A 24,170-nucleotide genomic window follows, 5' to 3' on the forward strand; every position below is an offset into this window, starting at 1 on the left:
ACTATTGCCTCAATTCTACTTTCCTGCCTATTCTTTCCCCTCCATCCCATTCCATTTCACACCAATCAGCTTAGGCTCCCTTGTACTACCTCCACCTTGAATATATTCAACGATCCAGCCTGCATTGGAAGAGAATGCCTGAAGATGACTGAGTCCCTGATAGGAGCAGTTCCTCAAAGCTATTTTAAACAAGAATCACCTTATTTTGAATCTCTGCTCCCTTGTTGCCCCCACATGGGGAAAAGAACCTCTAGGCCCCTCAGAATTGTTACAGGTTTCAATAAGATTGCCCTCAAGAACTTGGAATAAGCCCAAACTTTCCATGTTAGTCAGCCACTTTTATTTGCAGGGATCAGCCCAGTGAAACTTCTCTGAACCCTTCCAATGCAGATATCCCATTCTCTCCCCAACTAAAGGCAATTTCTTGAAAAATATTTTTGGCCAATATTGGGGTCTGTGATTGGGCTGTTCACAACATATCATGTCAACAGGAAATCACTGGAAGTGAGGACAGAAGGTTGGAGGGAAGAATGGTGGAATGATATTGGTTTTAATTACGAGTTTTGTCATTTTTGCATACAAAAGAAACTCTGCCTTTTGCAAGTGCAAGCAAGAAGGTGAACTGTAAGAATGCTGGCCACGGATATGCTGCTAAATGATCTTTTGTCTTCTCTTCCAGTGCCACAAGATTGCGATGAGCAGACACATTGATGAAAGTATGAAGGTTCACCTGAACATCATGTGTAATCTCGTGAATCGTCAGCGCCAGGATATCTTGGAGCTGAGGCGGGAAGTGGAGGAGCTGTCAGTTGGCAGTGATGGTGTCCTCATCTGGAAAATAACCGACTACGTACGTAAGATGCAGGAGGCCAAACTGCGCAACAACTATGAGTTTTTTAGCCCCCCGTTTTATACCCACCGATATGGTTACAAGCTGCAAGTGTCAGCCTTTCTCAATGGAAATGGGAGTGGGGAGGGCACCCACTTGTCGGTCTATATCCGGGTGCTGCCAGGTGAATATGACAACCTGCTTGAGTGGCCCTTCTCCTATAAGGTGACCTTCTCCATTATGGATCAGAGTGACCCGTCACTTTCAAAACCGCAGCACATCACTGAAACCTTCACCCCTGACCCCAACTGGAAGAACTTCCAGAAGCCCGTCAACTCCAGGAACTCCATGGATGAAAGCACACTTGGGTTTGGATATCCCAAATTCATTTCTCATGAAGAGATCAAGAAGAGGAATTACATCCGGGACAATTCAATCTTCATCAGAGCTTCTGTCGAGATCCCTCAAAAGATTCTAGCGTGAACGTGGACTAGAAGGAAATAGTCAATTTTACTCCTCCTTTAGCATCAGAAGCTTTGTTTTATACATATGCGTATATATTGTGATACAAATGAGTTGCTCAAGAACCAAAATTTCTGAGGTACTTTTGGGATTTCTCCACTGTGCACTATGAACATTGCCTACTGTGCATGCATATATTGGCATGATATTCAGATACTGGGTCTGCCCACATCAGGGAGACAAAGAATACCTCTAAGGATTTTTATTTTTAAACTGTATGTCTGTATTGATTTGCCCATGTTTCAGTGTCTGTGGTCACTGTATTGGAGCAGTCTGATTCTCATCAGGGAACATTGCGGGCTGCATGGTCCCAAGACATCATTCAGCCTGATCAATATTCCCATATTATATGATTGGTTCGAAAACTTGAGACTAGTGGTAAGAGAAGAGATAGGAAGACAAAGGCGTATTTGGGTTCAGAAGGCAACAATTTCAGACAGCTTATGCCCTGGTCCAAGGACAGATGTAATGAGGTGCAGATTCTAAAGAGTTTGGACAAGGTCAGTGTCCATTCGCAGGGACTGGGTGCAAGTTCTTTCTCAATAAGTAATGGCCAACCAGACAGAGGATTAACTCCAGGCTGACTCCAGTGCTGCCAAAAGAGTTTGTAAGTCTTTGTCTATGTACTGTAATTTAAGCTGGTCAATGTTGGCCTCTCAGGTGATCAAATGTAACCCAGTCTTTAGTATTAACAAACATTAAACTGATTTTGCAGCGAAAAGTGCTATCGAGGTCCACTGCAGAAATAAAATGGGAGTACTTGTAACCACCTTACAGTCTGCCTTTTGAAACTGAGTGGGAGAGAAGCATGTGAGGGAGAGGGTAGGAGACACTTTTAATAAAATAATTCCAGGAAAGGTGACATTTCGTTGGGAAATATTAGGCCTCTATGTTGCTATTCTGGCCATTGCTAATTGTTGAGAAGTAATCGTTAAAATGCTTTTTAATAAACTAAGGCATGTGCAATAAGTAAATGCCAGGATTCAAAGATGTGAATAATCAAAAGTTGCTAATATATAACGGTAATGTCAAAAGTCTGTCTTTTTCCTTTATTTTTCTCTCTTCCTCTTTCTTCCTCCCTCCTTGTTGCTCTCTCCCAGAAGTTGGAATCTTTTGCTATGTTCGAACTTTACCAGGTGCAAACTGTTTCTATGTCAACGTCCATGTTCACTGATTTTGAAAATAGAAGAATTTTCTACAACTGTATATTTTAAATAAAGCTACATCTAGGACTTTAACTGTTTTGTAGTAGAATAGAGACTTAAATGTTTTTTGTAACAAACATCAATGAAAACCTGGAAAAATCTCAATGGCATGTTAATGTAATTCCATTTTATTGGTCAGTTAAATCCATTTGGAATTTTTGGAAGTAATCTTCTGCTTTACTTGATTCCTGTGTGTAATTTCCTTCTAAAGCTATTTATTTTTTAGCTCTGTTGTTGATGTAGATGTGTTTGAAAGCCAGAACAAAAGATGATTCTCTGTACATTGTCCTTTTTCAAAATAAAATGTGTATTCATACAAAGCTTTGTTTTAGCTATTGTTCTTGCTCGATTAATCAGTTATTTTGTACTTGTTATGAAGAAAGAGTTGGTGCCAGGACTGAAAAAGACTATTGCGATTATGCAGCAACTTTCGTAACTGGAAATGTTCCAAAGTGCTTGACAGTCTGGGAAGTACTTTTCGAAACATAGTACTTATTGTAATGCAACTATCGACCTGACAGCCAATGACCTAAACAACTTTGTGATGACCAGATATTTTAATGGTGTTAGTTGAGTGATTGAATATTGACCAGGATACGGGAAAAACACCACTCACTGTCCTGTGAATGCAGCCACTGGGCTGCTTTGATATGTAGTCAGGAGCCTCTGTTCAAGTGTCTTGTTCAAAAGGCATCATGCCCATTGGTATACACATTTATACGTACATCATTGGTATAGCACTTGTTCAACACTGCCCGAGGTTTCGGCCCCTAAATACATGCTCAAGTCTCCAGATTAGAACTTGGAAACAGGACATTAGACTTGAATGCCACCAATATATGAATCTGAACAGTTATCCTTCATGTTTGTGCAACTGTGGGGTTGCAACACCATTAATCCCAGTCGTGTCTTCTCATGATGTGCACTTTGCAGTAGAAATCTCTCAGCAGTCAGGTGTATTGACCCTGGCCGTTGCTTTATGCCTTCCATTTTAAAATATATAGCGGTAGATGAGTGATGCTGTTAAGAAATAAATTTTCCTTTGACTGTTTTGAAAGTTTGATATTTTGACCTGATGTAAAAGTTGTCAGGTCGCGATAGAAAATGGCATTATTGGAACGGAAACATCCCTGGTGTGAAGGGTTAAATGGAGCAAGTTGCTGAGGTTGTGGCAGGCTCTAGAACGTGGAGGAAGTGATTGATATTGACGACATGTTTTCCCCTGTCAATAAGCCTCTTAAAATGCAGACAGCGTTCAGCCCAGTGAAACTGCCTGGAGATTTCAATATTGCATCTACTTCGGTTGAAAGTAATTCCTCTATGAATGACAAGGCAAGAACAGTCCACTGTTATATCCTCAGCACATCCAATAACTCCTGTCTCAAATCAATTAAGTTGCAGTGGTTTCTGCTTAATCCATTGCAATTCCATCTGGGCTGATTTGAATGCTGTTTAATCCCAATGCACAGATGGTGGCTTGCATCACACTGGCGATGCAAAGGTTAAAGAGGCTTTCTTTCTGCTGCAGGGTTTCACTGGTTTAAACAGGAAGGCCCTCGTTTTCTATTATTGAATTGCCTTACTTCATTGACTGACAGTTAAATATCTTGACTTTCTCTGATCAGAATGGGTTGCTAACCTTTTTATTTCTAACGTCTCTGCAACACTGTGCATCTCAGCACCTAGTGTCTATGTGGCTGATCTTCTCATGTGAGACAACAATTTATTTATTTCATGTCTTAAGCAATAAAAGATGCTTCACCAGAGCACTATTGTAGAAAAAATACAGCAAGGCACAGCAGGAGATGTTAAGTAGTCCAGCAAAAGCCCAAGTCAAAGAAATTAGGTATTAGGGTGTGTTTAAAGGATGAAAATAAGATACGAGTATATTCCAGAGTTTGGGACCTAGGCAAATAAGGGTGAAATGGTGGAGCTATTATCATTCTTATTGCATGAGAGGCTGGAATTAGAGGAGCACAGAGATTTCAGAAGAGTGTGGGGCTGAAGAGGTCTTCAGACAGGAAGAGCCGATTGGGGGAGGATTTCAAATCAAGGACACAAACATCTTTTACTTAACTGGGAGCCGATGTAGGCCAGTGAGCATAGGTACAGGGGATCAGATCCCTGTGAAGATATGTGCAACAGATGTTTAGGTGACCTCGATCATGGAGACGAATGTGAGGCACCAGCCAGCAGTGTGTTGGGAGAGTAGACTCTGGAGGTAATAAGAATTGAACGTGTCAGCAACACTGGTTGCCTTCTATCCTCAACTAGTCTCTTTACCTGATACCTGGAAATTGTGTGAACCTACCTTGGGCTGTTGCATTTTTAATTTCCTCTCAAAATGGGATCAACAAGGAGAAAAAAGCCATTCGACTCATTGAAGATGATCTATAGCACCATCCTTCAATTTACATTCTGTAGAAGCCTATATTCCATTATAATAATTTATGCATTTAAATGAGGCGCTGTTTTAACATCACTGGAGTGCAACACTTCAACTTTTCGAATCCCTTCTCCGAATTATGGCCTTTTACACTATGATAATTATCATTCTTCTCTGTACCCTCCTACGTTCCTTCTGTAAGTAACCAACATTTGACTGTCAGGAAATGAGTATCTATAGACAAAGTCTTTCTTTTACCTGGGATCGGGGAGTCCAGAAATAGAGGGCATAGGTCTCTTTTATATCTTTCCCCTCTCACCCTAAACCTAAGGGGCAACGTTTTCACGCAGAGGGTGGTACATGTATGGAATGAGCTGCCAGAGGATGTGGTGGAGGCTGGTACAATTGCGACATTTAAGAGGCATTTGGATGGGTATATGAATAGGAAGGGGGTTTGGAGGGATATGGGCCAGGTGCTGGCAGGTGGGACTAGGTTGGGTTTGGATATCTGGTCGGCATGGACGGGTTGGTCCGAAGGGTCTGTTTCCATGCTGTACATCTCTATGACTCTATGATTTTCGATGATTCTATGACACGTCTGTTGTGATCCCTGTGAACTATTGCTCAGTGGCTGCTGCATGTTCTTTAGTGTAAAAATGCATGATGCAATACTAGCAATGAATAATCCTTTGCTGTAGGATCTGTCATGTTTATGTAGTGTACTTATTTTCACATGACCATAATTTGGAGAGAAACAGTGGCTAGCGTACAATTATTTTAATATTTCAAATCGTGGTTATTTGCTGAAGGCTGTTCCCTGTATTTGGTCAAGGCAGAAACTGGCCCCTTCACCTGCAGTCGGTCAGACAAACTTTTTCCCTTGCTTCACCCACCAGCAATAATTAAACTAGAGATCCTTCTAGATGATGTACCTTTTGGATTTACATTGTCATTAGAGATTTAAATCAAAATCACTCCCTGTGATTTACTCTGCTCTGTTATAAAGTAGCCCATCAGCAGCTACATTAGTAATTGTGAAAGCTTGTTATATTGAGTAAGATCATCTCACGATGTAATGCAGTATGACACCAAGGTTGGAAGGTGGGTGCTTCCCTACCCAGTGTACGACAGGGCCAAGTAACTCCACACTACATCCAGCTGTTGAAAACAACTCTGCTGAAGATTTATTATTGCTAATCCCCAGGGATGTTGCTTGTGGGACTTCAGCTACGGTAATATTATTAAATGGAGGACTGGTGATGAAGAGATACTGTCTCCACCTCTAGGCCAGAGCTTCAGTTTTGTTTTTTTTATTTCAAAAATATATTTTATTTGTAAAAATATCTTTACATGCATACTCTGTTTGGTTCTTTGTATGCCACTGTACAGAACCAAACTAGCATTGGAATGTGACTCTATCCAACAAACAAATCAAAGGTATTTGTTACTTGTAGAAGACTTTATTTGCAAATATTTGAGGCATCGGAGGGTCCGATAACTGAATGGAGCCCCATTTGACTTCAGCTGAAAGACCTCAGGCAATGGTCTTTCCCCACTGCACTTTGGCAGTAGCTGCCCCAATATTTAGCACATCCCTCAGCACATAGTCCTTACCTTGGAATGTGCCAGTCTGGAACAGTCAGTTGAGGTCAACTCCTTATTCTGGAAGACTGAAAATATTTCAGGCAGACCAAAGAGCATCTTACACCGAGTTGATGGTCCTCCAGGAGCAGAAGATGTTTGTCTCAGCGAGCGACCCGGGGAATAGACCTTAGAACACAGAGTCCTGTGTTACGGAACTACTTGGGATGAACCTCTTAAAAACCAAGATCCAGGTTTGGGTCCCATACTGGGGACTTGTCCACCATGGGAAGTGTACTTGGAATGTGGCAAAGCCTGTTGATTACCAGCCTGCAAGTCCTTTCAGTAATACTGATGGTAGATGAAATAATTCCCCAGAGGATGGTCTCCTGTCACCAAGTCCCCCTGTATTTACATGTGGAAAGTCCTTGACACTGATCCAGCTCCCTCAGAGTCAGCACTCGGAGAGTAGAGAACCTCTGACACTCCTTTTTTTTCATTTTGAACAGAACCTCTGACACTTTTTTTTTAACTTCTCTCTTTTGTTCCCACACTACTGCCTGACAGCAGTAGTGCTTATTTAACCCCAGCACCCATGTCGCATGTGTGCAGGTGTCAGACACAGTGAGAAATAACAAATGTGTAAATCTTTCTTTCTATTCCACCACCAGAAAGAAAGGAAACACCCGAGTGGCCAGTGTGACGCTCCTTTTTTTTTTCTGTTTTTTTTTTCTTTTTTATTTCCTTTGTTTTCAGCTCCCTCAGAGTCAGTTTTTGGACAGAACAAGATGTCTGACATTCCTAGTCCCCTGGCTATTTTTAAAAAAATTTTTTTTACCCCCACACTACCTCTTAACTGTGGTAGTGCTTATTTTTTCCCCAGCACCCATGTTGTGTGTGTGTGCAGGTGAGATACACAAGGTGCAAGAATCTTTATTCAGTTTCCACCACCAGGAAGAAAGGAAACACCCAAGTGGCCAGTGACGAGCAGTGCCCTTCCCATCAAAGGGCAATGCTGGACGCTCTCTTTTTTTTCTTTTAACTGATCTGTAATTTTCAAAGGTCAATTGACTTGCTATTGTTAAAAATTCTCTCTTTTCAGGTAGTATCCCACTCTCTTTCAAATCTGCAGTCACCACACCTTTCCCCAAAGAAAGTAGTCCTTGACTCCTCTATCCATCTCTAAATTTATTTTCCACTCCAAAATCTTTGAAAGTGCTGTCACCTCCCAAATCTGTATACCTTCTTTCCAGAACTTAATGTCTGAACTCCTTTAATCAGGTTTCCAACCCTGTCCCAGGATCAAAACAGCTCCTGTGAAAATCAAAAATGACATCCTATGCGACAATGACAAAGGTAAAAGTGCTAGCTATTTTCATGATTTTACTGCTTTCAGTTCAAATTTTTTTTAGCATTCATAGTTATTGAAATAACTCCACAGAAGCCTTTATCCCATTTTCAAGTCACCCTTTATTTACAAGTGCACAATACTTGATAGTGGTCCAGCTTAATCAGAGCCAGCTCTCAGAGTCAACATAATCTCTGACACTCCTTTTAATTTTTTTTCCTCCTCTCTCTTTTTCTTCCTTCCTATTAACCCCCACACTACCACCTAACCGCAGTAGTGCTTATATTTTCCCCCAGCACCCATGTGTATGTGCAGGTGTGAGACACAGTGAGAGACACAAGGTGTACGAATCTTTATTCAATTTCCACCACCAGGAAGATAGGAAAACACCCGAGTGGCCAGTGACAAGCAGTGCCCTTCACATCTGGGAGGGAGGAGCGAGGATAACACCCTCCACCGCTCGACGACCCAGCAGAGGGTCCTCTGTCCTCACCCACACCGTGGCCCGTGTGGTCGTTAAAGTCCTCCCCAGGGGCCGGAGGAGTCGAGGCAGCAGAAGGCCCTGCTGTAGCCCCTGGGGGTTCAGGTAGGCACCGTTGGCTCGTCCCCTGGAGAGGGATCGCACTGCTGGAACATCTCTCCTCTCCAAGGGCCAGTGCCTCTTCCCCAGAGAGACCGGGGGGGATTTATGGGCCTTCCCCACCCCGCCCGCCTCAGTGGTCATGGGGCCCGGGGTCCCTCCCCACAGCCTTTCCCGGAATACGAATGGCTGGGGGAAGACAGGGGGCGTGGCCAGGGTGGAGGGTCAGCCATGTCACTTCCTGCCCTGCCCCGGTTTATCAGGTGAGGGTGGGCGGGGCAGGGGTCCGGTTCCCTCTCCGGGGCCCGGAGACATGGTCGCTACAGAAGGTGGGGCAGCGGCAGTTCCCCCCAGGTTAGTGCCAGGGTGTGGCTGGGTGGGGGCGGGATTCAGGCTCAGGGGCCCCCGGGCCAGGTGTCAGGTGTTGAAGCCCGAGGGGTTTCTCCATCGGGTTGGGGGGTGGATGTGGGGTTAGGATCAGGTACGGTTTTGGGAGTTTGGGGGTCAGGGTTCCCGTGCCGGGGCAACGCTGGCATGGCCGCAGGGGCATTGTCGTGCCGGGGCGGGGCAGGTCGTGGGCTAGGTGTCGGGGAAGGGGATAAGGTGGTCTCTCCGTGGGCGGGCTTGACGCGTCGCATCTTCTTCTGCGCCTTCTGGCCGGTCAGACGCTCACCCCCCTCCCTGTCGGAATCTGGAGCATCGGAAGCCTCTGGTGCCGGGGCTTGAGGTGTTGGCTTCGGGGGAGGGGGTGTGGGTGCGGCGGCACCACCATCAGCCATTGGCACGGGCTGGGTAGCCTTCTGGGTGGGGCAGTTTTTCCTTACGTGCCCCACCTCGCGGCACAGGTGGCACTGCACGCCGTCCGCCGTCCAGAAGGCGCGGTAGGGTGCTCCCTCGTGGAGGACGGTGAACGAGCCCTCGGTGACCTCCTCCCGGGCCAGACAAATAAATACCTGGCATCGGAAGGAGTACATGTGTCGGAGGGCAGGGTCCTTCAGACTGAGCAGGAGCGGCTGGACCCCTGACCGGATCTCCCCCAAGGTGTTGAGGTGGGGAAGAAGGAGCTCACTCGAAATGAAGGGCGGGACGTTAGAGATCACGACCCTCTGGGCCGTAACCTCCAGAGGGTCGACGGGCAAATGTGTCCCGCCCACAGTGAGCCCCCTCTCCACGGCCAGGTGGACCGCCTGCTCGGTCTTCAGGAAAAATACGGCTTCCCGTACATCCGGGCCGCAGCGACGATGGCCAGTGGGCCGACCACACTAGCCATGGCCTTGCTGCAGGCCTCGATGGTCATGTTGGGGTGGGGATAGGCCTTTACCCCCAGGCGTTTGGTCAAGTGCCTGAAGGGGGCCGCGGCTGCGGCCGGGGTTGGGATAGCCGAGCCTAAGGCAGCGGCTACCCTGGCGTAGGTGCGGCTGGGCCCAGCAACCTTTGGGCTCACCATACTCTGCTGTTGTATATTGGTAGGCCTCTGGCAGCAGCAGTAGTCCTGGGAGGTGCCCAAGGCGAATCCCAGGCAGCGACGGTGGAGACCGGCCTCAGGCAACAGCAGTGGTGGAAGCAGGCCTCGGGCGAGTCCAAGGTAGGCCCTTGGTCACAGCGGTGGGGGGCAGACCTGTTGGGGAGGGTCCCCAAGGCAAGTCCCAGGCAGCCCCAAAATTGAGTCCCAGGCAGCAGTAGTGGAGGTGGGCCTCCAGTAGTGGCAGTGGTGGAGGTCCTGGGGAGGGGACAAGGCGAGTCCCAGGCAGCGGTGGTGGAGGCAGGCCTCAGGTAACAGCAGCAGTGGAGGCAGGCCTCTGGCAAGTCCTAGGCAATTCCCTTGGTTGCAGAGGTGGGGAAAGGCCTGTTGGGGAGGGTCTCTAAGGCAAGTCCCAGGCAGCCCCAAAATTGAGTCCCAGGCAGCAGCAGTGGAGGTGGGCCTCTAACAACAGCAGCATTGGTGGAGGTCCAGGGAGGGGCCCCAAGGCAAGTCCCAGCAGCAGCAGTGAGGCAGGCCCCAAGCAGCAACAGCTGAGGCAGGTCCGGGCAGGGTCCCAGAGACCAGCAGTGGGAGTGGGCCCCCAGGTCAGCAGCAACACTCCCTTGACCTGGGTGAGGCCCAGGCTGCAGCTCCAAAAGTAGGCCCCAGACTCGAAAGTCTTCTCCTTCTCCTTCTCCCTTCTCCCTTCTCCTTTTTTCTTCTCCTTTTTTCTTCTTTTTTCTTCTCTCACAATGCAGGGCAGGTAGTCCAGGGACAGTCCCCTTCAAGGAGGAGAGTCCTTGCACGTGTGCACACTCACACTGATCCAATTCTCAAGATAGGCAAACACCCGAGTGGCCAATGACAAGCGGTGCCCTTCACATCAAAGGGCAGTGCTGGACGCTCCTTTTTATATGTCAGCCAGGGCTCCCTGATTTTATGAGGTCCACCTGTCTGACCTTGTTACAGTGATACTAAGACAGAGAGTGTTTCCTGGTCAGCTACTCTACAGAAGGCAATGACAAAATAGTACAGCACATTACCCAGAAGGATGCACCAATCTGTTTGAAGTCATTGGTCCAAACCTTGGTAGTAAGGATGGATCAAAAGACAGACAATATCATTCAATGTCAAGGGGTGATGATTGGATTCTCACTGACATTTGTGTGGTTGGAATATTCCTTGCCAGCTATCAGCCCAAGCCTGAATATTGGCCAAACTTTCCTGCATACAGACATGTATCAGTATCATTGACATATTCAGATTCTGAGGAGTCATGAATGGTGCTGAACACTGTGCAGTCATCAATGAACATCCCCACATCTGACCGTATGATAGAGGGCAGAATTATTGATGAAGCAGCTGAAGATGGTTCAGCTAAGGAGACTACCCTGAGAAACTGCTGCAGAGATGTCCTGGGACTGAGATGATTGACCACTAACACTCCTGCCCAAAATCCACAAACCTGACTGCCCCGGACGACCCATCGTCTCAGCCTGCTCCTGCCCAACCGAACTCATCTCGGCATACCTCGACACGGTCCTGTCCCCATTAGTCCAAGAACTCCCCACCTATGTTCGTGACACCACCCACGCCCTCCACCTCCTCCAGGATTTCCGCTTCCCCGGTCCCCAACGCCTCATCTTCACCATGGACATCCAGTCCCTGTACACCTCCATCCCCCATCACGAAGGACTCAAAGCACTCCGCTTCTTCCTTTCCCGCCGTACCACCCAGTACCCTTCCACCGACACCCTCCTTCGACTGACCAAACTGGTCCTCACCCTGAACAACTTTTCTTTCCAATCCTCCCACTTTCTCCAAACAAAAGGAGTAGCCATGGGCACCCGCATGGGCCCCAGCTATGCCTGCCTCTTCGTAGGGTATGTGGAACAATCCATCTTCCGCAACTACACTGGCCCCACCCCCCATCTTTTCCTTCGCTACATTGATGACTGTATCGGCGCTACCTCGTGCTCCCACGAGGAGGTTGAACAGTTCATCCACTACACTAACACCTTCCACCCCGACCTCAAATTCACCTGGACAGTCTCGGACTCCTCCCTCCCCTTCCTAGACCTTTCTGTTTCTATCTCAGGTGACCGAATCAACACGGACATCTACTACAAACCAACTAACTCCCACAGCTACCTGGACTACACCTCCTCCCATCCTGCCCCCTGTAAAAACGCCATCCCATTCTCCCAATTCCTTCGTCTCCGCCGCATCTGCTCCCAGGAGGACCAGTTCAAAATACGTACAACACAGATGGCCTCCTTCTTCAAGGACCGCAATTTCCCCCCCGACGTGGTCGATGGTGCCCTCCACCGCATCTCCTCCACTTCCCGCTCCTCCGCCCTTGAGCCCCACCCCTCCAACCGCCACCAGGACAGAACCCCACTGGTCCTCACCTACCACCCCACCAACCTCCATGTACAGCGCATCATCCGCCGTCACTTCCGCCACCTCCAAACAGACCCCACCACCAAGGATATATTTCCCTCCCCTCCCCTATCAGCTTTCCGTAGAGACCACTCCCTCCACGACTCCCTTGTCAGATCCACACCCCCCACCGACCCAACCTCCACTCCCGGCACCTTCCCTTGCAACCGCAGGAGGTGCAACACTTGCGCCCACACCTCCCCCCTCACTTCTCTCCAAGGCCCCAAAGGAAACTTCCATATCCGCCACAGATTCACCTGCACCTCCACCCACATCATCTACTGCATCCGCTGCAGCCGGTGTGGCCTCCTCTATATTGGGGAGACAGGCCGCCTACTTGCGGAGCGATTCAGAGAGCACCTCTGGGCCACCCGGACGAACCAACCCAACCACCCTGTAGCACAGCATTTCAACTCCCCCTCCCACTCCACCGAGGATATGCAGGTCATTGGACTCATCCACCGCCAAACCACAACAACGCGACGGTCGGAGGAGGAGCGTCTTATCTTCCGACTGGGAACCCTCCAACCACAGGGGATGAACTTGGACTTCACCAGTTTCTTCATCCCCCCTCCCCCCACCTTGTCTCAGCCGAATCCCTCCAGCCCGGCACCGCCTTCCTGACCTGCAGTCTTCTTCTTGACCTCTCCGCCTCCATCCTACTCCGACCTATCACCCTCACCTTGACCTCTTTCCACCTATCACATTTCCAACGCCCCTCCTCCAAGTCCCTCCTCCCTACCTTTTATCTTCTCCTGCTGAACACTCTCTGCTCATTCCTGAAGAAGGGCCTGTGCCCGAAACGTCGAATCTCCTGTTCCCTGGATGCTGCCTGACCTGCTGTGCTGTTCCAGCAATAAAGTTTCAACTTTGATCTCCAGCATCTGCAGACCTCACTTTCTCCACTAACAACACAGCCATCTTCCTTTGGAGCCAGGTATGATTCCAGCTAGCGGAGGATTCCAGCTAGCGGAGAATTCTGCGTCGGATTCCCATTAACTCAACAGTTTTACTCTGGCCTCTCAGTACCATATTCCGTCAAATGCTGCCTTATGTCCAGAGGAGACACTCTTACAATCTCCTGGAATTGAACAGTTTTTTTTTAGACCGTGACAAATGAGACTTGGAGATGTGTGATGAAGACAACAACTCCTGGAGATTACAGCGGGTCAGGCAGCCCCCATGGAGAGAGAGAGCAAGCTAACATTTTCAGTCACGGTGCCTCTTCAACAGAGCTGAAGTGAAATGTGGTGGGACAGCATTTATGCTCCAGTTTGAGGGGGCACTCGGGGTAGGGTGCTAGTGGAGAAAAGGTGTTAGAAGTTTACGTTAAATAGTTGGAATGTGAGAATGGCAGAACAATGGTGTGTCTCCTGCCAGACTGACAAGGACAGTAAGTGGCACTTTACAGCCTCCCGAACGTAAGATTGAGTTCAACACCTTTAAATTGTGGGTGAACATGAGGACTGCAGGTGCTGGAGATTAGAGTTGTGGGTGTGGTGCTGGAAAAGCACAGCAGGTCAGGCAGCATCCGAGGAGCAGGAGAGTTGAGATTTCGGGAATGGCTTGTGCCTGAAACATCAATTCTCCTGCTCCTTGAATGCTGCCTGACCTGCTGTGTCTTTCCAGCACCACACTTCCAGCCTTTAAATTGTGAACCATTTTATTTCCTGTCTTTTAGCTTGTTATCATGTCCTTCCCTCCCCTCCCCCACCCAATGGGACTGTCTGTCCTTTCAAGTCTGGCAGGAGATACGCCTTGTTCAGCTATTCTCACTTTCCAATCACTTGATCTGAACTATCAATATCTTTTCTCCACCAGCATCCTACACCCACTACCCCCCAGCTACACCCTTCCCCCCAAATTTCAGGAGCAAAAATGCTGTCCCCTGCAGGCTTTATTTCAGCTTTGATGAAGTGACATCTAGACTCAAAACGTTAACTTGCTCTCTCTCCCTGGATGCTGCCTGACCGGCTGTGATCGTCAGCAATTTGTTTTCTTCCAAGCAGATTCCAGCATCTGCAGTAGTGTGTTCCTACTTGGAGCTGTGTGGGCCCGGTGAAACTAATCCTGTTGCCCTGCTCCTAGTCACGGATACATGACTTTAGGACAATGGTACTTTTTCTATTTTAAAAGAAAGTACACGTCCAAAAGAAAACTTACTAATTAGATTGAAAAGTATTTGGGATATCGGACTGAGAAGGCAAATCCATTCCTTAGTAGACTTAAGGAATTACTCTGAGCCTGTTCAGAGTGACATGAGATAAGTCACTAATTGCATTTTTAGCATTTCAAAAACACAAAATTGTGGTAGCCTAACAATAGCAAGACTTGAGATAAAGTTTAAAGCTTATCAGGATGGCTCTATTGATGTTTCAGAGATAAACTGTGTGTCACCTTGAACACTGAAAACCAGAAAGGTGCCAGGTTTGATTGGAGTCTGCACTGATTGAGCTTCTAGATAAACAATGTTTCTCCACTGCTTTTGGAATCCTGGAGAATGGGTGCAGCTGCCATCATCACACTCTCTCACTGACTTTATTGACTGTAATGACTCTGTATTGACTATTTACTATCATAGAGTTGTAAAGCACAGAAAGAGGCCATTGCAATTTTCAAAACGCAATCTACTTAGGCACAGAATCAGCAGAGGTGTAATGACGTGAATGGCCTCCATCTGACTTCATCATTCTTTTCAAATCCATCTATGACCTCATGCCTCCCTATCCTTCTCTGTAATCTCCTCTAGCCTCTCATTATAATGGCTCCATTACTGGGGGCAGTGCCTTCGGTTGCCTCAGTCCTAAGTTCTGGAGTACTCTGCTTGTATTTTCACTGTCTGTTGTTTTCTTCTTTTAAGACCGTCCTTGTAGCCAACTTTGAGCTTTTGGTCATTCAACCTCATAGAACATTACAGTGCAGTACAGGCCCTTTGGCCCTCGATGTTGCACCGACATGTCTAGATGTACATCACACTTTAGTTCAGAATGTGAAGCACAATTGAGACTTCTGTTATATTAAAGCACTACATAAACATACAGTATTCTTGTTATTCTAGCCATTCTATGATAAACCCAGATAAAGTTTGACCCCAGCCAGAATATTGTGTCAGGTTCTGGGCAGTACATTCCTAAGAAGGGTGTAAAGGTTTTGAAGGGGTACAATAGTGGTTTACTGAAATAGTCTTTTCAATGAGGGATTCCAATTATGTGGGTAAACTAAAGAAACAAGAGCAGATTTGATTGGGTTTTCTGAAATCACAAATTATTTAAATGGAAAATTGGTCAGCACGGTGGCTTCGTGGTTAGCACTGCTACCTCACAGCGCTAGGGACCCAGGTTCAATCCCAGCTTCAGGCAGCTCTCTGTGTGGAAATTTCCATGTTCTCCCTGTCTTCCTTCCACAATTCAAAGATGTGCAGGTTACAGGAATCGGGTAGAGGAGTGAGTCTGGTGGGATGCTCTCCAAAGAGTCCGTGTGGACTTGTTGGGCTGAATGGCCTGTTTCCACCACCTGTTTCCATTCTATGAAAATCAAAAAAAAAGGTCAGCTCTTTGCAGGTGTTAAGATGACATTAACTGGTAAACATCTCCTGTTATTGGTCTCAAAAATATCAAGCACACTTATAAACATAAAATCTCCAGTTTCAAACTAGTTTGACTTGCTTAGCAGAATGATAGAAATGATTCATTACAAGGAAGTCAAACAAAATTCCTTGGTATTGCATTTTAAAGAGCACTGATCTTCCTGGCTTAGTTGGTAAATGCCACTCCAAAGTGGGCAAAGCCGATAGAGATTTTGAAGGATCCTTTTCTGCTGCATCAGCTGGTCGCACCTGGGAACTATATTCCCCCATCCACAAGATGCACTGTAGCAACTGCACAAAGCTTCCTCGGCAGCGCCTTCGCCGTCTGGAAAGACAAGGACAGCAGGTACATGGGAACGCCACCAACACCGACATGTTCCCCTCCAAGCTACCACTCACCATCCTGCCTTGGAAACATATCACCGTTCCTTCATTGTCCCTGGGTGGAAATCCTGGAATTCCCTCCCCAGTGGTATTCATAGTGCACGGACTGCATTGGTTCACGAAGGTCGCTCACCACCACATTCTCGGGGGTAATTAACAAATGCTGGGTTTGCCTATGTGCTTACATTCTAAGAGTCAACAGAAAAATGTATAGACATGCTACACAAAGCCTCTGTGTCCTCAGGTGAAAAGGCAGACATATTTGCCAATATTTCTTGTTTTGGTCACTGTTCAAATGATCCCCAACAAAATTGTGGTTGGCTATAATACTCTGCTGATGCCAACTGTAATTAAATATATTCCCAGAGGCTTTACTCTCCAGCCACTGGTCACCCAATGCATCCATCCTTATGACACACTGGTTTCTGACATCAGTTAGGAAAAGAAGACATTGATCACACAATAATATGATGCTTGACTATCGACTGATTGCTTCCCACCCCATCAGTTTCAGTATTTTTATGAAGTAGTTTACAGAAAACTTCGTAGAAAAAGAAAGAGTTTATTTTGAAATGTTTTTTCTCCAGTGTGGCTCATGGCCATGTTCTGGGGGCTGAAGTTCAATTCCTGCAGGTTCCAGGCCAACCAACAACACGAGCTCACTGAGCTTGATTTGAATTTCATCTCTGGGTTGTGAGATTGTGGGTTGAAATCCCAATCAGGACTGGAGCAGACTTTTTTTTTCCCCTTTTACTCTACCAAGACAAAGCCAGGATTTGTTGCCTAACTGCCCTGGAACTGAGTTTGCGAGGCCGAATCAAGGGGCAGTCAAGAACAATGCTCTGTAGTTTTTTTTGCTACTGCAGAGACCTCTGAGGTCCGCATGCAGCACAAGCAGAAACCAAAGTGTCAGTACACTGCGTTGCACTGAAACTCCGAATGGTTCCGAGGATTGAGAATTAACCATTTTGCTATGGATCGGGTCAGACGTAAATGGGTCAGATCTAGGTGGGATTTGAACTCGAGTCCTCAAACTATTATCCTCTGTCTTTTTTGTTAATTTAGTGGCATTACCACTATGTTGCTACCTCTCCCCAGTTTGGATGAGCTACAAAGTACAGATTGAAAGAACCCTTTGGCTGATTCATTAACTTGAGATCCTGACTGCTGACTGTTAGAAGTGCTAGGCTAGAGCTCTCCTATTAGCATGGCCAAAACCCTTAATGCTTATTTCTTCTGTTCATAGATGTCACATTTTTCTGTGTGCATAATGGTTACCACTGCTTAAGGACATTAATTATACTTCAAAGTAACTGTGCAAGTGGCTCTGTGAGATGGTGCTGAGAAGTGCTCTAATCTTTGTATTAATGTATGCCTTTCTTCTTGACTTGCAAGTACTTATTGTTTGAGTTCAGACATGAAGATTAGTCAGAAGTGCCCCTCCAGAACTTGAGCAGAAACATCTCAGCTGACACCCCAGTCTCGTATTGAGGGAGATGGAAAGTTGTCAAAGGTCTTTCAAGTGAGATGTTAAACCAAGCCCCATCTGACCTCGCAGTTGGTGCAAAACGTCCTGATTTTGAAGCTGAGTAAGAGATTCCATCCTATTGCATTGATCAATATTTATCCCCCAATCACATCATGGTTTGTGCTATGTGGAAATAAACTGCTGATTTCTGAAATTACAGCAGGGACTTGTGACGATGCTCCCCCTTTAACAAAGTTATTTTGTCTGTGTTGTTTCAAGAGGGGTTGTAAAGGCAGAGGTGCTGAAATGTCTGGAAGTGGCTGCTTTCAACAAAGGTAGGAGGGTGGACGGTTCTTCCAGTTCAGGTTTCTTCTCAGTTTGGTTTGTTTTAGCAGGCAGTCAGAACCTACTGGTAGCAGGGAAGCGGCTACAATGAAACAAGGTTCTATGCTTCAATGGATGTTTCTTGCGTGAACCTTCTCTCTGAAATCTCTCCTGTCTATAAGAACCTGTGTTTGAAATTGCCTTTTGCCAAGGTGTGTACTTATGGGATGTTGCAGGGATTGGAACAGCTCCTTCATAAGTTGCAATATTGTGTTGGTTGGTTTTCAAATAGTTAATCTAATTTAAATTCTGTTTTCCTTTTGTTCATATTTCAACCATCATGTGTAAATAAATTCTGTTTTGCTTATAGCCGGGAGGTTTGACCAGCTGCATCACTCCTGGAGTATCCACTTTACATCTGCCTTTTCAAAATAAAAAATGTGAAGGTCTGGGTTTAAGAAGGGCGGTAAAGACAAGCCAGGGAACTATAGACCAGTGAGCCTGACCTCAGTGGTGGGCAAGTTGTTGGAGGGAATCCTGAGGGACAGGATGTACATGTATTTGGAAAGGCAAATCCCTGATTAGGGATAGTCAACATGGCTTTGTGCGTGGGAAATCATGTCTCTCAAACTTGATTGAGTTTTTTGAAGAAGTAACAAAGAGGATTGATGAGGGCAGAGCAGTAGATGTGATCTATATGGACATCAGTAAGGCGTTCGACAAGGTTCCCCATGGGAGACTGATTGGCAAGGTTAGATCTCATGGAATACAGGGAGAACTAGCCATTTGGTTACAGAACTGGCTCAAAGGTAGAAGACAGAGGGTGGTGGTGGAGGGTTGTTTTTCAGACTGGAGGCCTGTGACCAGTGGAGTGCCACAAGGATCGGTGCTGGGTCCTCTACTTTTTGTCACTTACATAAATGATTTGGATGCTAGCATAAGAGGTACAGTTAGTAAGTTTACAGATGACACCAAAATTGGAGGTGTAATGGACAGTGAAGAGGGTTACCTCAGATTACAACAGGATCTGGACCAGATGGGCCAATGGGCTGAGAAGTGGCAGACAGAGTTTAATTTAGATAAATGTGTGGTGCTGCATTTTGGGAAAGCAAATCTTAGCAGGACTTATACACTTAATGGTAAGGTCCTAGGGAGTGTTGCTGAACAATGAGACCTTGGAGTGCAGGTTCATAGCTCCTAGAAAGTGGACTCGCAGGTAGATAGGATCGTGAAGAAGGCAGTTGGTATGCTCCCCTTTATTGGTCAGAGTATTGAGTACAAGAGTTTGGAGGTCATGTTGTGGCTGTACAGGACATTGGTTAGGCCACTGTTGGAATATTGCGTGCAATTCTGGTCTCCTTCTATCGGAAAGATGTTGTAAAACTTGAAAGGTTTTACACGGATGTTGCCAGGGCTGGAGGATTTGAGCGATAGGTAGAGGCTGAACAGGCTGGGGCTGTTTTCCCTGGACTGTCGGAGGCTAAGGGGTGACCTTATAGAGGTTTACAAAATTATGAGGGGCATGGATAGGATAAATAGACAAAATGTTTTCCCTGGAGTGGGGGAGTCCAGAACTAGAGGGCATAGGTTTAGGGTGAGAGGGGAAAGATATAAAAGAGACCTAAGGGGCAACTTTTTCATGCAGAGGGTGGTACGTGTATGGAATGAGCTGCCAGAGGATATGGTGGAGGCTGGTAAAATTTCAACATTTAAGAGGCATTTGGATGGGTATATGAATAGGAAGGGTTTGGAGGGATATGGGCCGGGTGCTGGCAGGTGGGACTAGATTGGGTTGGGATATCTGGTCGGCATGGACGGGTTGAACCAAAGGTTCTGTTTCCATACTGTACATCTCTATGACTCTATGATTCTATGGGCTGCCTTCTTAAACATTTTGAGGGGGTCTGGCTGGTCTACACTTCAAAAAGCATTATACTTCAGAGTGTGTCAATGACTGTGTTCATGTTAATGGACGTGTCCTTCCCTCTTTCCTTGTTCTTTTTCTCTTCCTTTCCTTCCTCCCTCCCAGTTTTGAAATTCATATTTCTTTCTCATCTATCCTTCGAAACTATCCCTGTTACCAGCATTTTACCTCATACCGGATCCCATTCAACGACCTCCCTGTTGCTCAATCACCTTCAGTGGGACCCATTTCAGCACTGTCTCAATTTTAAAATTCTCGTCCATGTTATCAAATTACTCAATGTCCTTTCCCTCTGCTCTCCATATCATGCAATTTCCACCAGCATTACAGCTTCCCAAGGTTTCTGCATTCTGTCATTGCTAACCTCTTTGAGACGGTTACTGGCAGGAGGGACTAGATTGGGTTGGGATATCTGTTCGGCATGGATGAGTTGGATCGAAGGGTCTGTTTCCATGTTGTACATCTCTATGACTCTGTGACTTTATAATTTCCTGATTTTAATTGGGCAACATGCCCAAGCCCAATGTCTAAGCTTTGGAATCCCTTCCCTAAAGGTGGCACATATCAGTGCAGATTGCCATTGTTAAAATGTTGTTTTTAAAGCCAACTGCTGGCTTCAGGAATAAAAATGTACATCACCCGACATCACTTACAGATGACGCAACGATGTTTCCACAATAATGAGTCCTTTTTAATGTGATTGGCATGTTTGTAAAATATTTGTGGCACTTCTTACATTTTCTTTCTCAGGGGGTGACAAATAGGGTTTTAAACAAAATGAAAGGTGAACATCACTTGTCATGAGCAAGCCTTATTATGTTCACATGAAAGTAATACCTTCACCACATCAAAAGGGTGAATCAAGGATTTTCTTTGTTACTTCCTGCCCAGGTTCAGTCTCCAATATGTTGAGTATCTGACTCCAATGGAGATTTATAGAGAACATCAGAAGACAGCTGTGGAATACAGGAAAAATTCCATTATAGTTTCAGATAATCTTTCTCACCAAGTGGCATAAGTTTGAAATTTTTCTGCTTCTCTTTTGAGTGTTCTGTTTATACAACAGGCGCTTGTTAGAAAACATGGAAAGAATCATTTGAATAAGTTAGGCAAATGTTGGAATGGGAACTATATTCATTAAGGGAACAAATGCTTCTCTGTATCCCAATAAACTGAACAAATAGTTCTTTAAGCTGTTTCCATGTTGGTTGTGGCACTCTTTCAGTGCTGTACGATTCCCATTCTCATAACCAGTCAGCAACCCCTGGGAAAATTTGTATACTTGTGAACTCTTGCCAACAGGAAGCCTTGGTAATGAAAGAAATGTCCTTGTCCTCCGGTTTGGTTTAGTAGTAGCATTATCGTCTATTTGCCAACTGTGGGTTCAAACACTGCACTGTTCGAGATGCTGTCTTTCAGACATAACGGTCAACTCAAGACCTCTGAGGTGGAAGTAAAGGATATTGTGCATTAAACAAAGTAGAGCTTCTCATTTATCCCTCAACCAATATCGCAAAAAACAGTTTGCTGACTTTTTCTCTCAAGGTTTTATATAGCTTGAGGTGTGCATCCTGCACCTACAAGGAATTGCACAGGATATCCTATATAAACCAGACGATACAGTCCAACTGCTCCATGTCAGTTACTACAGCCTCGTTAATGTTCTCCTCATCTAACTCAAACATTTTAACTATTTATTCCCCTCTCCTTCCCTTAAATGTAACTGTACTAATCACTTAAACCCACCCCTGTGCTAACAACTCTCACATTCTCACCGCTCTCTGGGTATGGACGTTTCTTCAGAATTCCTTACTGGCTTTCTTGATGATTATTTTATGTTGTTGGCCTCCAGTTAGGCTCTTCTCTATGACAGGAAACATTCTCTGTCAAAGCCTTTCATAATTTTAATTACCTCAAGCTTCTTTTTACAAGTTCAAAAAGACCTAGTCTTCTCAGTCAATCCTTTCCTGATACATTTCTCCATGCATTTCTGGTTTCATCTTTGTAAAGTTTGTCTGAACCTTCACCAGCCTGTCTGTATCCTCTCCATAATATAATGACCAGAATTGTACACATAATGTCTGTGCTTTTCACTGCTGGCCCTCGAGAAATAAAGCCTAGAGCTTAATTTTTAATGCCCTTGCTAATCTTTGGCGCAACTGTTAGTGTCTTTTGGTAACCTGGGATCTCTTTCATCCTTTTACACTTCCTAGAGTTGCGTTTCCAAACAGTAAATGATCTCTTTATCCTTCCTACCAACATGTGCTGCCTCATATTGATCTATGCTGAACTGTGTTTCCCAATCTTTGAGTTTATTAATGTCATTTTGTAATTTGCTCCAATCCTCCTTAATATGGACTACCCACCCAACTCCTCCAATATTGTCTCATCCCTAAATTTACAAAACTGTAAACAGTGACTACACTTCCAAATTCGTCCATTAGCTGGAAGCTGCTTTGGGTGTCCTAAAGTCAATGTAAATGTTTGTTATTTCTTTAGTATATCCTGGTACATTTAGCTTCTGTACTACCTGTCACACAAGTTTGGATGAGGAAGTCTGAATGATGAAAGTTAGTGCAGAGTTTCTCAGTGTTAAAGCAACGTCAGTGCTTTGTTAGGTTAATGTGAATTCACTAATAATGCATTCAATACGTCCCACAAGATGAAATAGCAGTAATAAAGTAAAGGAAGATTTCAATTTTATGAGTTGGACTTAAGGGTTTGTTTTTGTACAATTCAACTCTATGATTCTACGACTTATTGTGGCTTTTCGCAAGAAGTTAAAAGAGGGACCCAAATTTTCAAATCACTTTTCTTGTTTTTTATAGATATTTTAATAGGAAATTTAACATTTTTACAAGTTTACAAAAATAGACAAAACTCTCAAGTACAAACATTAATAAACAATTAAATCTTAAATAAATAATAACCAAAATTTAACAAAAGAAAAATACCGAGAGAAAAAAAACAAAACTCAACTAACTACTAATCTAACCTACAACTATCCAGAGTGTATAATTAAGTCTCTTACATTATTCAACTAAGAGAAAGAAAAAAAAACAACAGATAGCACAGAAATTGGATAGTGAGATACATGCTCGGAATGTGTTAACATCAAATGTAACAAAACCCGTATTCGTGCGGGATTCCTCTCCCAAGGGGCCTCGGACCAGCCAGGTTCGCAATCTCAATTAAATAAAAGCCCTTGTTAGGATAGCCGAAATATCTGTATTTATGTAATTCAAGAAGGGCTGCCATATTTTATGAAATAATTCAGTCTTACGGTGCACCATATTTGTAAGGAAGTCAAAGGGAATACATTCCATGATTAATCTGTGCCAATTTGAAAGTCCAGGGGGGCCCTCAGCCACCCAGTTTACCAAAATATTTTTCCTTGCACAGAAAGAGAGAATAGAAAATAATCTCTTCCCGTGCATATCCAGGGAGGGTAAGTTCGAAAAGCCCAAAAGGAGAGATACAGGGTCCATTTTAAGTTCCGTTCCTAAAATTTCTGTCAGGGTACTTGCTACTTTAGTCCAGTATCTACGGATCTTATGACAGGTCCATAGGCAATGTACAAGAGTGCCCACCTCTATTTTACATTTGGGACACATTGGAGATGCTCCTGCCTTAAATTTTGCCAATCGATCCGGTGCTATATGGGCCCTATGAAGTATCTTCAGCTGGATAGCCTGAGTTCTGTTACAGATGGTGATTCTTGCGTTTTCCCAAATGTCATTCCATGTTTCTATAGAGATTTCTAGTCCCAAATCCTGATCCCATGTTTTAAGCAGATTGTCCATATCTCCCGATACTTCATCATGTAATAAATGATAAATAGTACTGACGGAAGATACCCCCACTGGTCGTAGCACTCTACATTCTCTATCTGATTTATAAAGACTATCTGATAACGTAGTCGTCTTCTGTATATAATCTCGAATTTGGAAGTATCGATAGAGGTCTCCATTAGGTAATCCGAATTTCTGACGCAGCTGTTCAAAAGACATCAGGACCCCTTCTTTAAATAGGTCCCCTAAACAAGAGATACCCCTGGATCTCCAGAGTTTAAAAGTGGCATCTGTAAACCCCGGTTGAAATCCCCATACTCCCACTCTTGGAACATAGG

At 45.2% G+C, this 24,170-nt stretch overlaps 1 protein-coding gene across 1 annotated transcript in view; it reads left to right on the top strand.

Annotated features, from left to right (window-relative positions):
* LOC122563987 (TNF receptor-associated factor 4-like) overlaps positions 1-2,870 on the top strand; it is a 96,249-nt gene extending 93,379 nt beyond the window's left edge. The window contains exon 7 of the mRNA XM_043718395.2: positions 680-2,870. Within this exon, the coding sequence (XP_043574330.1) occupies positions 680-1,312 (633 nt within the window). The 3' untranslated portion in view covers positions 1,313-2,870. The remainder of the gene's footprint in view (positions 1-679) is intronic.
* Positions 2,871-24,170: the final 21,300 nt, after the last annotated feature.

The sequence above is a fragment of the Chiloscyllium plagiosum genome, unplaced genomic scaffold, assembly GCF_037043375.1.
Source record: "Chiloscyllium plagiosum isolate Xiang-an unplaced genomic scaffold, Cpla_swu_hap1 HiC_scaffold_31, whole genome shotgun sequence".
NCBI classification, from domain to species: Eukaryota; Metazoa; Chordata; class Chondrichthyes; order Orectolobiformes; family Hemiscylliidae; genus Chiloscyllium; species Chiloscyllium plagiosum.